The 16,774-nt window shown below is 38.9% G+C and overlaps 1 protein-coding gene across 1 annotated transcript in view; it reads left to right on the forward strand.

Annotated features, from left to right (window-relative positions):
• ADGB (androglobin) overlaps positions 1-16,774 on the forward strand; it is a 174,864-nt gene that overhangs the window by 66,268 nt on the left and 91,822 nt on the right. The window contains exons 11-13 of the mRNA XM_032873132.1: positions 8,096-8,270; positions 10,067-10,157; positions 16,212-16,341. Coding sequence (XP_032729023.1) covers positions 8,096-8,270; positions 10,067-10,157; positions 16,212-16,341 — 396 coding nt within the window. The remainder of the gene's footprint in view (positions 1-8,095; positions 8,271-10,066; positions 10,158-16,211; positions 16,342-16,774) is intronic.

Consider the following 16,774-nt stretch of genomic DNA (forward strand, 5'->3'; position numbering starts at 1 on the left):
TCTGCTGCCAATCTAATATTTTTACCATTGTATGTTACAGACTTCTTCTCCCGGGCTGCTTTCAGGATTTTCTCTTTGTCACTAAGACTTGTAAATTTGACTATTAGGTGATGGGGTGTGGACCTATTCTTATTGATTTTGAGGGGGGTTCTCTGAAACTCCTAGATTTTGATGCTTGTTCCCTTTGCCATATTGGGGAAATTCTCTCCAATAATTCTCTCCAATATACCTTCTGCTCCCCTCTCTCTTCCTTCTTCTTCTGGAATCCCAATTATTCTAATGTTGTTTCGTCTTATGGTGTCACTTATCTCTCGAATTCTGCCCTCGTGGTCCAGTAGCTATTTGTCCCTCTTTTGCTCAGCTTCTTTATTCTCTGTCATTTGGTCTTCTATATTGCTAATTCTTTCTTCTGCCTCATTTATCCTAGCAGTGAGAGCCTCCATTTTTGATTGCACCTCATTAATAGCTTTTTTGATTTCAACTTGATTAGATTTTAGTTCTTTTATTTCTCCAGAAAGGGCTTTTATATCTCCCGAGAGGGTTTCTCTAATATCTTCCATGCCTTTTTCAAGCCCGGCTAGAACCTTGAGAATCGTCATTCTGAACTCTAGATCTGACATATTACCAATGTCTGTATTGATTAGGTCCCTAGACTTTGGTACTGCCTCTTGTTCTTTTTTTTTGTGGTGAATTTTTCCGCCTTGTCATTTTGTCCAGATAAGAGTATATGAAGGAACAAGTAAAATACTAAAAGGGTGGCAACAACCCCAGGAAAATATGCTTTAGTCAAATCAGAAGAGATCCCAAATCGTGAGGAGGGGGGGAAAGGGGATATAAAGAGGTTCAGAAAGAAAGAAAGAAAGAAAAAAGAAAAAAGAAACAAATAGAAAAAGAAAACCAATAATGAAAAAATATAAAAAGGAAAAAAATATATATATATATTAGATAAACTAGTTAAAAAACGTTAAAAAAGAAAAGGGTAAAAATTAAAAAAATTTAGCAGAAGAAGAGAAAAATAATTGAAAAAGAAAAAAACATTAAATTAACTGCAAGGCTAAAGAATCATGGGGAGAAAGCCATGAGTTCCATGCTTTGCTTTCTTCTCCTCTGGAATTCTGCTGCTCTCCTTGGTATTGAAACTGCACTCCTTGGTAGGTGAACTTGGTCCTGGCTGGGTTTCTTGTTGATCTTCTGGGGGAGGGGCCTGTTGTAGTGATTCTCAAGTGTCTTTGCCCCAGGCGGAGTTGTACCGCCCTTACCAGGGGCCGGGCTGAGTAATCCGCTCGGGTTTGCTTTCGGGAGCTTTTGTTCCCTGAGCTCTCTCCGTAGAGTTCCAGAGGACAGGAATGAAGATGGCGGCCTCCCAGTCTCCGGCCCGGAGGAGCCGAGAGTCTGGGGCCCCACTCCTCAGTGCGCCCTCAGAGAACAGCGCCCAATTGCTCCCGTCACCCTGGCCTCCGGCCGTGCTCCGAGCTCACCGAGCCTGCGAGCGGTTCAAGGTAAACCCGAGCTTAGAGCTCACTCCTCAGCTCTGTCCCTGTAGCCGGCTTCCCCGTTCTAATACCTGTAAGCTCTGCGACACTCAGACACCCCCAATCCTTCTGTGACCCTGCGGGACCTGAGGCCACGCTGACCCCGCGTGCGCTTCACCCCGGTTAAGCCTCTGGAGCGATGTCCCTCAGTGGAACAGACTTTTAAAAGTCCTGATTTTGTGCTCCGTTGCACCGCCGCTTGCCGGGAGCCGGCCCCTCCCCCCGCGGTCTATCTTCCCGTCACTTTGGATTCACTTCTCTGCCAGCCCTCCCTTTCAGAAAGTGGTTGATTTTCTGTTTCTAGAATTGCTGTTCTTCTTCTCTTCGAACTCCCGTTGGATTTGTAGGTGTTTGCAATCTTTAGATAAGCTATCTAGCTGATCTCCCGCTACCTGAAGTAGTCTCAGCCTGCTACTTCTCCACCATCTTGACTCCTCCCCCCGAAGCTATCATATTTTTAATAGCTTCCCATCAGTGAGGATGTGCTAAGACCTGTCAGCATCCCTAAGGGGAGGACCTTAGCACTTAGATTCAGGCAATTTGGAAGTCAGAACTATAAGCTGCAGCTTTTAAAAGTATGTAAATATACATAGTCCTCAGGCTTGCAAGTGACCAGGCTCTCTGGTGGTGTCCCCTGGTTGGCAGCCACAGAAAGTTGGGGCTCCAAATGATCAAAAAGCCCTTTTCTGAGATCCCAGTGAGTGGCAACAAGGCAGAGGGAGCATCCAAGATGGTGTCCACAGCCTGTTCTCCTTGAGAGCAGATAGCTCCATAGTTCACTAGGTGTGTGCCAAACCTGATGTCCCTGAAGCCTGCATCAGGTAGGCTCCAGGGCAAGCCAAGAGTCCTGCTTTAGAGGCTCAATTTGCCCCTCCACAGTGCCCACAGGTGGCAGCCTGCCAAAGACTGTCTCTCCACTTGCCACAGTCCTGTGGCACCCAGGAATGCAAACCACCACTTGCTACCAGAGCCAGACAATCAAGAGGCTTCCTTAAAGTGGTAGCTGCAAAAATCGGGGTGCCACCCATAAAAAGCAGAGCACCAGCCACGTGTAAATCCCCTCTGCAGGAGACACGGGGACTCTGGAGTGTGGTGGAGGAAAGAACAAAGATAGTGCTTGCCCTCTGAGGTCTCTGGGAAGGATCACTGTCAGTCCCATGATGTGTGTTGAATTAGAAATCTGCCCCTCAGGCAGCAGCCAGGAGGATTACTTAATAGGCCTCCTCCATGGAAAGACTGACCTGGATCTGTTGCCTCTCGTTGTGCCCCAGGGGTGGCAGGTGGTTAACAACTCTTTCTCGGTCGGTTATAGTCTGGTGGGAGCCACAAGCGCAAGCTCCATTGGTTGGAGAGGTGTCCCCTGGCAACAGTCACAAAAACAGGGCAGTGGATGGGAATATGAGCTCCTTTCCGGGTGTCACTAGTTCTTATAGTCCCATAGGACCAGGAATGCAAGTTCCCTGGCCTCCAGAGCCAGGTGGTCAAGAGGCATTCCTGGGTGGCAGCTACAAAGATCAGGCATCAGAGGCTTATGGAAAGCATCCTCCAGGAGATACTGGCATTCTGGAGCAGAAAAAGGGAGAGTGTGAAGCTGGCTCACTGTCCCCCCCACCCCACACCCGGGTTCCTGGAGAATGTTCCAGCAGGCACCTACATGTGTGTGTATGAAATAAGATGCTGGCCCCTCAGGACGAGACTCTAATACAAGCAGGTGAGCCTCTTTCATTTTGGGTGCAATCAACCGGACTTGGATTGGATATAAAAAATACTTTTCTCCTTCCCTTTGGAAAGGGTGAAGTCCACCAGATTACTTGCTCTTCACTCTGCTTAGACAAACACAATATTGCACTTGGAGCTTACCGAATCCTAACCCCCTGGGGGGCTCCCAGACATGCAGCACTTTGGTTAAAGATTTCTATGTGCTCTGAAATCATTTCACTTAAACCATGAGAAGACTAGGTGGTGTAGTGATATAAACATAAATGTTCAATGGGCTAGTTAGAAAGAGCTAGATAGTAAAAATTCAATGACAGTTTGGTTGAAGTGTAAATCATCCAGGTGGCTGCTCATTGCACTTTACTATACAGTATATTTATCTTCTAGATCATTTGCCCAGGCGGCATAATGTTATATCACTCCTTCTCTTTCCCTCCTCCTTCCTCCAGCTTCTCCTCTTCTGCCTTCTCTTCCTTTTCCTGCTCCTTTGTCCTTTTTGAATAGAAACCATTTCTTCATGAGAAAATCTGCCACTTAACAGGGGTAATACTGTCAAGATGACAGGGCACAATGTGCCTTTATGAATGTAGAGACAGTGGCAGTTTCTCTAATTTTAATTCAAAGTTAATTAACTTTAGTCATTGGCTAAATCCAAGTACATTTCCTTGACCTCCCACCAGATTAAGTCTCTGATTCAGATTTGAGCTGGCCATCTCTCTCAGGCCTCAGTTTTAAAAAGTAAAAGTTTATGTGGCACTGGCCCAGCTGTTGTCTTACATATTCCAGAGTTTTAACACCATGGACTGCAAAATGACCAGAGCCGTGCTTTGGGGAGTGCCATGGTCTCTTAATGGGAAGTACTCCAACACTTCTTAAAACTACAAAATATAAAAGTGCTTGGCTCTCCTACTGAGAAATTAGTATTTAAACACAAAGTTAGTTTTGAATTTAAAGGACAAAAAAGATCACCCATGTTTGTTGTTAATTCAACACACGTCTATTAATTACCTATTATGTGCTAAACAATGATTTAGTCTTTGAGGACCTGATAACAAGCAAGACTAACAAAATTCCCTCCTTACAAAACCCAGAGTCTAATGAAGAAGACAGATAAGCCAACAAGAGTAATAAAGTTAGAAAATTGGTACAACAGAGATCATACAAGGTATCTGGCATATAATAGAAATAGTGTTCAAATAATGTGTGTTGGATGACTGACTAACTGAATGAAGTTAGCGTAATAAACGGGAAAAAGTGTGCTCAAAGCAGATGTTTCTTTTGGAAAGTCTGGAGATAAAGGAGAGCTCACTGGGTTCAGAGAAGTACTTGAAATTGAGCAAATGGCAAGGGGAGAAGACTAGAGGCAGCTTGAGATGTGGGAGGGAGTCAGGACCTACAAAGTGTTATAAATCCTTCCTCTGGGGGTTGAAAATGGCTTAAAGGACCCAGAGGTTCAGGAATTAGCCCAATGTCTGTAATAATATCAAATGAACTATTTCACCCATCTCCCCACCCACCTCCCATCTGGTAACCATCAGCTTGTTCTCTATAGTTAAGAGTCTGTTTCTTGGGTGAAATAGATGACAGGAATTAAGGAGCACGCTTGTGATAAGAACTGGGTGAATTATTGAATCACTGTAGTGTATACCTGAAACTGATATATATTGATAAATCAACTTCAAGGCTGTAATAAACTGGCTATAGCCTCAACGGTCTCCCTAACTTACCTGCTGATTCTTTTCCATTAGTTATTAGGCTAATCTAGTTCTCCTGGCCAATCAGAATGAGATACAATGTTTTAAAGAAAAATCAATAGAAAAAGAATTCTAATAGAGTTTTGTTAAATGCAGTACGTCGTTAAAAATTATAGCCCAAAGGCAATGAGACCAATAAGTAAAATAAAGGCAATACTTTACATTTCTTGAAAAAATTTGTCCAGAATACAACAGAAAGAAAACTTGGAAAGGAACAAGATGGCAGGAATTACCTCATTTTCTTGCTTTTGGATATTCTAAATAGTTTTAGTTTTATTTAAATAAGTAATCTGCAATTTCTAAGAAAGCCACCCACTTGCTCAAACTCCTACTTTTAGATGATTTGAGGTATCTGGCTGGCTCAGTTGGTAGAGCATGTGACTCTTGATCTCGGGGTTGTGAGTTCTAGCCCCACCTTGGGGCTAGAAAAAAAAAGGAATGTTTGAGGTGGGATGGGCCAGAGGGGTAAAAGGGTCTTGGGGGCAAGGAAAATTCTAATATAAGTCTATACATGAAATATTCAAAAATATTTCTCGAGTGCCTACTTAGGGTTTCATCTGAGTGAAAATTTACCATTCTAAATCTCTCTCTGCCCCTTACTCTAATCTAAGAAAATATGAGGTCCTTTAACAAAGTCTCTCAATATCAAAATATAACTGTTATCCAAATTATTATAAATTATTACATCATTCAGAAGTATCTTAAAATATGTTAGAAATAAAATGACGTATGAGAAATCAGCTTACTTTCCTTAAATCCAGCTAGTATTTTTGTGGATTATTCAAACAATACAATAAGTGTTAATACTCTACTTAATTATTTGACACGAGACCTTACATTTTCAAATGCTTTAAATAACTTTATTTCCTGATGCTTTATGGCTCCAAAAAGAGTAAAGAATCTACATATTTGTTTGCAGTTAAAAGAAGGATTTGAGATGTATAGACCAACTTTAATGAATAATAAAGTATCTGGAAATGATTCAGTTTATAGATACTACTTTGAGCAGGGCTTCTATTTTGGAGATAAAGTATAAATTTTTTTTTGAAAGATTTTATTTGACTAAGAGAGACAGCCAGAGAGGGAACACAAGCAGGGAGAGTGGGGAAGGGAGAAGTAGGCTTCTCACAGAGCAGGAAGGCCTACATAGGGCTGAAGGTATGACCTGAGCTGAAGGCAGATGCTTAATACCTGAGCCACCCAGGTGCCCCTCAGGTATAAATTTTATAGTGTTCTTTCTTTGGTTACTACCCTGACGCATTGCTTATTGAATAACATAAATAAATTCTCCCATAAATTCCCATTTTGAGTGATGGGAAACTGTTAAACTTGTCGGGGTAAAAGTTGTAGAAAAAGGTTTAGACTTTAGAATATCTATGAGAAAACATTTTTAAGCCATTATAATACCAGAGGTTTCCACTTTTTTTTCTCAAGAAATTGCTAACATTCACCAAAAAGATAAAGGAGACGTAACAATTTCCCTTTTTTTTTTTTTTTTTTTTCTGAACTGGGTTCCACTCCCAGTATGGAGCCCAACATGGGATGTGAACTCACAACCCTGAAGTAAGACCGAGCTGAGATTAAGAGTGGGATGCTTAACCAATTGAGCCACCCAGGCACCAATCCTCTGCTTTTTTTTTTTTTTAATTTAATTTAATTTATTTTCTTATAAACATATATTTTTATCCCCAGGGGTACAGGTCTGTGAATCGACATTGGGGAGGGTATGTGCTATGGTGACACTTCACAGCACTCACCATAGCACATACCCTCCCCAATGTCCATAACCCCAGCACCCCCAACCTCCTCTGCTTTTTAATTAGGCCTTTTCCCCCCTTAAACGTTGAATCACTTTCCTCTTTATTTGGCATATTTTTAGCACTTTTAAGTGGCTTTTCTGGACTCGACAGTGCACTGATAAGCTCTTTCCAATTATTAATTAATTATTACAATCATTAGTTATTCCCTGGATTCAGAAAGAACTGTTTTATCTCACAGACACCCCACCTATTTTGCTTCTCCCGGAAGTATAGACTGAGTTATAGAGAAACAAATCACCAGGGCAAGGCATGTTCTGGCTGAGGCAATAATTTGTAATAGGCTAATGGATGGGTTTCTGGTCCTCATTTAAATGACCGTTTTATAAATTTACATTTTCAAGCGTTGCTATTTGCAGAGAAATCAATAATGCAAAATCACTAGGAAGAAAAATAGTTATTGGCAAAACTGACTTAAATGTACTTATTTTATTTTACTTTACTTTAAATGTTTCAACATTTAGACTGCGAATGCCAGAATTTGCTACAGAATATATTACTTTAACTCTCACAGACTTTTTGATTTCTTATGGCATATTTCAGCCATCAGTGAGTAACTGAAGTTCTCCTTAAACATGATTCTGAATTGTTCCAAAGCAACACAGCAGCTTTAGGAGATCTGAATGGTTGCATAGGGGAAACATCTTGGAGAATTACTTGATTTGGCAGGATTTGGGACAGCCTCTCTCCTCTGGCTTTCTATGAGTGGCTCCATTGTCCGGAGAGATCATGGGGATTTCCTGTGGGAGAGCCTCTTTTTGAGGGTGAGGTGTAAGCTACAGACAAGGAACTAGTTATTACCACATTGACCTGACCTACTAAGAACAGTGGGTTTTTTTTTTTTTTCTTTAATACTATGTAGCGGTTGCTGGTGACTAAACAAACAAACAAACAAAAACTTCACATATTAAGCACTTTTATCAAATCTTTAACTGATTGTAATAATAATGGTTGATTTATTTTGGACCAAAACTGATGTGCTAAGATTTTTTTTTTCCCCAATCTCAGAAGATCTTAAGCTTTTAGAACTGAAAAGTGGCTTCTAGCTCTAGTCTCTCATTTTGTATATGAGTAAGCGGGGGCCTCAGAAAAATAAAAACACGAAGAGAAATACAAATGGTAATAGTGCTTATGTTAGGAGGTGGAAATATAGGTTATTTTTCCTTTATTACCACTTTATTGTGGTAACAATATTCTTATAATGACAAAAAAGTGCTTTATTTAAATGCACAAGGCAATTTCATGTATCCCTTTACATGTGCCTTCTTCCCTTCAGGCTGGTTCTGCAGAGAAGCTGAGAGAATACGGCCTCTCCCACATCTGTAGCCACCCCGTGTTGGTAACCAGGACTAGGTCTTGCCCCCTCATAGCACCTCCGAAATCACCTCCTGTACCTGCCTGGAAACTCTTTCGTCAAAAAAAGGAAACTGTTATAACAGATGAAGCTCAAGGTATTGTTTCTGTTGTCTGCAAATCTCTCTAACAAGCCTTTCTCTGCATGAAGGTCTAATAGTTTCATTTGTAATGAAAGATGTATATCAAGGCAAACCACCTAACATTATACATAAAGCCTACATTCAATTTTATATCTAAATTTTATGTCTTTAAAGGATCAATTCGCTACATGTCAGAAGCTGAGCAGTTTGGTTTACATCTAAACTGACCAGCCATGGCGCCTGGGTGGTTCAGTTGGTTGGGCATCTGCTTTCAGCTCAGGTCACGGTCTCGGAGTCCTGGGATCGAGCCCTGCGTTGGGAGTCCCTCCTTGGGGGAGTCTGTTTATCCCTCTCCCCCTGCTGCTGCCCACCCCCCCCCGCCCCCGGCTTGTGCTCTCCCTCTCTTATATGGATGGATAAAATCTTAAAAAAAAAAAAAAGAAAAGAAAAAGAAAAAATGGTTTCCTTAAAATAAATAAACAAATTGACCAGCTATATATATCCAGGCCATTCTTTGGGTGAGGGTATTGTTGTCATTCTTGTGACAGAAAATGATTTATAACAAATAGTAGAAAAAATGTAAAGAGCATATTTAAGCCACTGGTGTGAAATCACTCTAGAGTGCCCTGTAGAACATAACTTTTGAATTAACTGATTTATGTTTAGAATAGAAGCTGACCTTTGTCTAGAATATAGGAATGGAACTTCTGCCCTGGACTGGCTCCTATGGGAATGTTGTTCTAAGCCACCCTGAATGGCTGTTGGGCTAGAAATAAAGAGGTTCCTGCGGCCGTGGGGGGTGAGAGGGGCAGGGGACTGTACCCACCTGGCTCTTATTCTCAGTTCACTTCTAACTTCTTCACAATCTAAATTCTTCACAATCCCAAAACCTTCAATGTTTCTTCCCTCCAAGTCTTCATTCTTACTCTATTTTTTTTCATGAGCACCAAGTTTGAATGGCAAAAGATGTGAGCAAGGGCATTAATTAAAAAAAAAAAATCAATTTTAACATGGAAGCATGAATCTGAGCAGATGCAATTAAAAAAAGGAAAAAAATAATAATTTAAAAATTATGGCTTGGCAGAATAGCTCACAATTTTTGTTTAGGCTACATCTACTGCATTTCTGTGCCTAATTTAGAACTTGCAGTTTCTCATAAAGGATGATAAAGAATTGACCTGTCATGGATTATTTATCTATATATAGACCTCCGTGCCTGTGGATATATATATCTTTCTTATTCCAAAACACTTCAATTGCTTTAATTGTCTTTGTTCAAAAAAGCTTTTTTTTTTTTTTTTTAATGGCTTTTGTGTTTGTCTCCTTGCTTTTGCTTTTTCTCCCTTTGTCTTTGCTGATTGCTCATTGTTTTCTAATTGTATTCCTCCAGCAATGGGGATATCACATTCTAGAGGTTTTCACATTAGGGGTCCTGTTAACAGGTCTGTTATACCCTCAGGAACAATGAAGGCAAAGCCTCGGCCCGCTTACTGATGGCATCACTGGGAAGCTCAGAAGTATGCTTTAAGCCAGTAATAACAAGGAGACGTTGTTAACTTTCTCCCTTGAGACTTGATTCCTTCACGTTTAAGTCTGGAAAGCAACAGAGAAGTAGACTTCAAATATCTAATATTGGCAGGATGTATAAAGCCTTTCAATATAAAACCTACGTATCCCAGTACATTCCTATTTCCCTCTTTTGAAATTTGTTGGATAAATAATTAGTGTTATCAGTACTATAATAGATGTTAAGTTATGCATTTAATCTTAGAAGATTTTAAAAAGTACATTATGCCACATGTTTCTTTTAGAATTAATAACAGAGAAGCCCGAACAATTTCTTGAAATTTCAAGTCCGTTCTTGAATTATAGGATGACTCCATTTACCATTCCAACAGAAACGTAAGTATGTAACATTCTTTCCCACAAATACATCTTGCTGACAAATGAAGTATTTTGTGAATTGTGTGGTTAGAAATGTATGCTTTGGTGACAGATGTACTAAACTTTGTATCACTGCAGTGATTACAGGAAAACAATACTCTTAGATTCTTTTTCACAGTAATAAGTAGAGAAGATAAATCCTGAATAGGTAAAAATAAAGCTTAACTATGCCCGGCTTTACAGCTTTGGCTACTGTTTTAGAAGAGTAAAGTACTTCGTTTTACTTAAACATTAACACTAACAAATGCTTTTGGTTATCTGATAATGAAATCATAAGAGCAGAGGATTGTCATAGAAACCAGAGAGATGAAGTGCGTCAGTCTTAGGGAAAAAAACAAAAACAAAAAAACTAAGTAGAGCAACAAAGACAATCAAGAAGTAAAAGGAGGAAGAGGAGGAAGAGAAATCCAAATATACTAATATTTGTCTATGGCAAAAGGGATAAAAATAAAGACTATCACCCTGAATCTAAAATTTCTAATGAGCTCAGAGAAGTGAACAGCAAGTCCACAAATAGCAATAAATGAGAAGAATTAGTGAGTGATATGAAGGGAGAATATGATTACCACCACTAAAACAGTGGTAATTTGTTATGCAGTGTTAAGTAACTAACACATGGGTCTATACCTATGTCGAAGATTACCAAACTTATAGTCTAAGCTTGTGCAGCTGACTGTACTTCAATTATCCATCAATAACATTGTAATGCATAAGGATAAATAATAATGTGTAAAATGGTTTTAATAAAATAGGAATTCTAGGAATTCAAGAATTCAAGGGATACAATAATAGCTGAAAGTAAGGATTCAACAGATGTGTTTCATCAGAGATTAGATACAGCAAAAAAGACAACTGGCAAAATGGAAAACAGATCAGAGATAATATCCAGACTGAAAGATTAAGACTAAACATTAATAAGTAAATGGGGAAAAGTACAATAAAAACTAAAGGGACAAGTTGCAAAAGACCAACATATTTGCAAGTGGGTCTCAGAAATAGAGAGATGGGAGAATAATGACAAACTAAAAATATAATGGCAAAATATCCTAAAGTAAAAGAGAAATAAAATCAAGTCAAGAATCAATCAGAAAGTTCTGACATCAAGCAACGTAAACACAAAAAAACCTGCAACTAGACACATCTGGGTAGAACCGAAGACAGACAGGGTACAGGGATATGTAGGGATAAAGTCAAAGTCCTGCCTCACAAACCAACATGGATGAATGTCACACAAAATCATTAGACCGAAGAAGTCTGGTGTAAAAGGTACACGGGTTGCTTTTAATTATCCTCCTAACAGACATTATGCAAAGAAAAATAAAAAGCAATCCATGGTCTTGGAAGTCATGATGGTGGTTTTCGGTGGTGAGGAGGTCCAGCCGTGCGTGGGAGACACTCGGTGCAGCTCAGGGGGCACTGGCAACATTAGTATCCCTTGGTCTGAATCATGGTGACATGGTCATGCTTCTTTTGAGATTTTTTCAGCAAGTTTTACACTTATGATTTGGTCCTTTGTTCAATGTCTTTTAAACTTAAGTAAAAATGGAAAAATGTTCCATGCTCCTGGATTGGAAGAATAAATATTGTGAAAATGTCCATGCTACCTAAAGCAATCTACACATTTAATGCAATTCCTATCAAAGTACCATCCATTTTTTTCAAAGAAATGGAACAAATAATCCTAAAATTTATATGGAACCAGAAAAGACCGCGAATAGCCAAAGGAATATTGAAAAAGAAAGCCAGAGTTGGTGGCATCACAATTCCGGACTTCAAGCTCTATTACAAAGCTGTCATCATCAAGACAGCATGGTACTGGCACAAAAACAGACACATAGATCAATGGAACAGAATAGAGAGCCCAGAAATAGACCCTCAACTCTATGGTCAACTAATCTTCGACAAAGCAGGAAAGAATGTCCAATGGAAAAAAGACAGCCTCTTCAATAAATGGTGTTGGGAAAATTGGACAGCCACATGCAGAAAAATGAAATTGGATCATTTCCTTACACCACACACGAAAATAGACTCAAAATGGATGAAGGACCTCAATGTGAGAAAGGAATCCATCAACATCCTTGAGGAGAACACAGGCAGCAACCTCTTCGACCTCAACCGCAGCAACATCTTCCTAGGAACATCGCCAAAGGCAAGGGAAGCAAGGGCAAAAATGAACTATTGGGATTTTATCAAGATCAAAAGCTTTTGCACAGCAAAGGAAACAGTTAACAAAACCAAAAGACAACTGACAGAATGGGAGAAGATATTTGCAAACGACATATCAGATAAAGGGCTAGTGTCCAGAATCTATAAAGAACTTAGCAAACTCAACACCCAAAGAACAAATAATCCCATCAAGAAATGGGCAGAAGACATGAACAGACATTTCTGCAAAGAAGACATCCAGATGGCCAACAGACACATGAAAAAGTGCTCCATATCACTCGGCATCAGGGAAATACAAATCAAAACCACAATGAGATACCACCTCACACCAGTCAGAATGGCTAAAATTAACAAGTCCGGAAATGACAGATGCTGGCGAGGATGCGGAGAGAGGGGAACCCTCCTACATTGTTGGTGGGAATGCAAGCTGGTGCAACCACTCTGGAAAACAGCATGGAGGTTCCTCAAAATGTTGAAAATAGAACTACCCTATGACCCAGCAATTGCACTGCTGGGTATTTACCCTAAAGATACAAACGTAGTGATCCGAAGGGGCACGTGCACCCGAATGTTTATAGCAGCAATGTCTACAATAGCCAAACTATGGAAAGAACCTAGATGTCCATCAACAGACGAATGGATAAAGAAGATGTGGTATATATATACAATGGAATACTATGCAGCCATCAAAAGAAATGAAATCTTGCCATTTGCGACAACATGGATGGAACTAGAGGGTATCATGCTTAGCGAAATAAGTCAATCGGAGAAAGACAACTATCATATGATCTCCCTGATATGAGGGAGAGGAGATGCAACATGGGGGGTTAATGTGGTAGGAGAAGAGTAAATGAAACAAGTTGGGATTGGGAGGGAGACAAACCATAAGTGACTCTTAATCTCACAAAACAAACTGAGGGTTGCTGGGCAGAGGGGGGTTGGGGGGGGGTTATGGACATTGGGTAGGGTATGTGCTATGGTGAGTGCTGTGAAGTTTGTAAACGTGGAGATTCACAGACCTGTACCCCTGGGGGAAAAAAAAATATATATATATATGTTTATAAAAAATAAAATTATATAAAAAAAAAAAAAAAACAGTAAACTTAAGTAAAACTTCATGAAACATTTTGAATAGTTTATATTATAGGTCACACAGTGACCAGGAGTGAGGGGTTAGCTTTCTTTGGATGTAGGGAGATCCGTGACAGGAATGTAAGCTGAGGAAGAAGAACAGTTAAACTTGAGATCAGAAGTCAGTTCGTTGCATTGTTTTACTTTTAGAGCCTCTTTACATCACAGCCAGTTAATTGACATTGTATGAACTCTATTTAAGTTGAAAATATTAGATTCTTCAAAGCAGTTACTGTCAAGGCTCCGTCAGTTCTGTGTACCAACAGCTGACCATTGAGAAGGGGGTTAGGAGGGACCCCTTGGTAGCACTCCTCTGGATAGTCCTTGGCAGTTAGTAATGTCAAGCCTTGAGGGACAGCTTTATCAACTGAAAACATGGTTTGCTGCTACTTTGATTTCAAAAATTTGTTACTGTTACAAATTTGTAAACCCAGTTTTCTTCAAACTTTTGTTTTAACTCTTCATAAAATCTTATTTTATACTTAAATCTATGAATTTCCATAAAAGTTTTAAATATACTTAGTTTTGAAATTTATTTAAATATTTTAGATGGCATTTGCTACATCACTATGTTTTGTTATCTCCCTAAGAACTTAAAAGACAGAAATCATAGGAAACAAAAATCTTGCCAAGTATTTAAATCTTTATTAAAGTTCAAATAATCAAACTCAAATATTTTGAGAACCTTAATTTTTCCTATATATGCTATTAGTTTTTACAAACCAAAATTTTCTTTTATGTTGTAACTTAATCATGAAGCTAAAATTAAATATGTCATACATTTTAAAGCCTAATTTGTTGGATTATGTAACATGCTAAGTTCTTTCATATGTTACAAATACAAAATAGCATATCTACATAGAGTTTTCCTGAACTTAATATAAAAATGTTAATGTTTCATAATTTTTCTAAATTTTATACTATTACCCACTAAATGATTTTTCCATTCCAAGTAACTTTTTAATCCTCTCTCAACTGATGAGATTGCATACTGATCAGAGACTTTGTGGATTTTGAAAGCCAGAGCTGCAGACTATCAGGACAAATTTTCTCATGACCCAGACTTTTACAATCTCTGTGTCAATAAGCACAGGTTGGTTTCATAGCCTGAATTCCCTGAGTTACTCCCTTACTCGATTTTCTTATATTTTCTTTAAGCTTCATTATCTGGTCAAGGTGGACAGAAGTCTAAAATCCAGGTCTAACTGACTCTGACACCTGATTGGATTCAACTAGTCACTGTTTGAATCTGTTATATGTTTCCTGGCTTTATTCAGTCCACCAGAGGCAAAAACAAAGATGTGAATGACATTTCATCCTACATGAAAGAAAGGTCGCTTGTCCTACTTTGCTGTGCAGTCAGAGTTCTCAGGTCAACATGAGTGCAAGCCCTTTTTTTGGCAAGTCCTTGAGAGTGACTGCTATCACAAGTGATTTTCCCTGGAACTCTGTCTCTGCGAGCAACATGCCAAACTGGCCCATTCTTGGCTCCTGGCCTTGTGGGCCTCAGAACCTCACAAATATGACTGTGCTACCCTCTAGTGGCGGTTTCAGGTAAATCAGACATGGTTAGCTTGAGGCCAATTAATTAAGAACTCTTCACTGAACACAAGGAAAAAAAAGAAAGTGTAGGAAATCTGTATACATGAAATTTAATTTTATTTTTGTGAAGTATGTAACCTAAAATGTATTTACCATAACAAATGTCTTTTTATTGTGCTTGTAAACTCGGAATGACAATGGCAATTCAAGGTCATTTCAGCAATAACTTGAAAGAAAATATCCTATACTTCTGTAGCTAGTATGAATGTCACAGTTATAAACTCAAGTGTTCAAGACTCACTCAGATTTCTGACTCTGAGTCCCATTTCATTGATACATTATTTTAATACTGAGTTAAATCAGGTCTAAATTCAAATTCCTACATTCTCATCATCAACATTTAAAGATGACCACCATAGTTTTAAAATAGCATTCCAGAAAAGTTTTACGACAGTGCATTGACTGATATGGATATTTCTTCAGTAGTGTAGAAGGCAAGTCAGTGTTTTTAACAGGAAAGAAAATTTGTTATCAGATATAAAAGGTGATAAAATGAACAAAATCAGAAATTCCTACTCTTGACAAAACTGCTGTTATTAATGTACAACGTAGTATCAGTCTATAAAAAAGAAGGAAATCTTGCCATTTGTGACAACATGGCTGGACCTTAAGGGCATTCTGCTAAGTGAAATAAGTCAGAGAAAGACAAATGCCATGTGATCTCACTTGTATGTGGAATCTAAAAAGTCAAAACCAAACACAAACACACAAGATACAGAGAACAGATTGATGGTTGCCAGAGGAAGGAGGTACATGAAATGGGTAAAGTGGGGTCAGAAGTTACAAACTTCCAGTTATAAAATACACAAGTCATGAGATATAATGCCCATGACGATTGCAGGTAACAATGCTGTATTGTATACTCGGAAGTCGCTAAGAGAGGAGATTCTAAGAGTTCTCATGACAAAGAAAAATGATTGCAACTATGTGTGGCAATGGATGTTAACTATGCTTGTGATCATCTTACAGTATATATGAATATCAAATCATCATGTTGTACACCTGAAACTAATATGGTGTTATATGGGAGTTATACCTCAATAAAAAAATGACAGTTATTTATTAGTAACTTCAAATAAGAAATTAGGATAACAAAAGTTTTTTTTTTATTAGCCATTTTGTACAGTCTTTTATTAAGAAAGGGGTGCCTCCTAGATTTGATTTATCATCCATTACCGAGAATGATGAAACCTCCACCATTAGCCAGCCAGACTTAAGCCAATTGACAGGAGCAGTTTCTCAGGTAACTATGTTACTCTTATTATCAGCCCAATTCTTACTTATAAAATATCTTTTCTTAACTTGTGAAATATATTATACACAAAAGACTGTATAACATGCAATTGAACAGACTAAAGAATGTTATGAAAATAAGCTTTTTAGATTATAAAGTGACATATTCATTCCTTATAGAAGTCCTTTGTGCGGGGCACCTGGGTGGCTCAGTGGGTTAAAGCCTCTGTCTTCGGCTCAGGTTATGATCCAAGGGTCCTGGGATTGAGCCCCATATCGGGCTCTCTGCTCAGCAAGGAGCCTGCTTCCTCCTCTCTCTCTGCCTGCCTCTCTGCCTACTTGTGATCTCTGTCAAATAAATAAATAAAATCTAAAAAAAAGAAGAAGAAAAAAAAAAAAAGAAGTCCCTTGTGCATCTCCTATTTTCCATTCAGAGTTTGGTG

This window comes from Lontra canadensis, unplaced genomic scaffold (assembly GCF_010015895.1).
Source record: "Lontra canadensis isolate GAN:19392208 unplaced genomic scaffold, GSC_riverotter_1.0 scaffold47, whole genome shotgun sequence".
NCBI lineage: Eukaryota > Metazoa > Chordata > Mammalia > Carnivora > Mustelidae > Lontra > Lontra canadensis.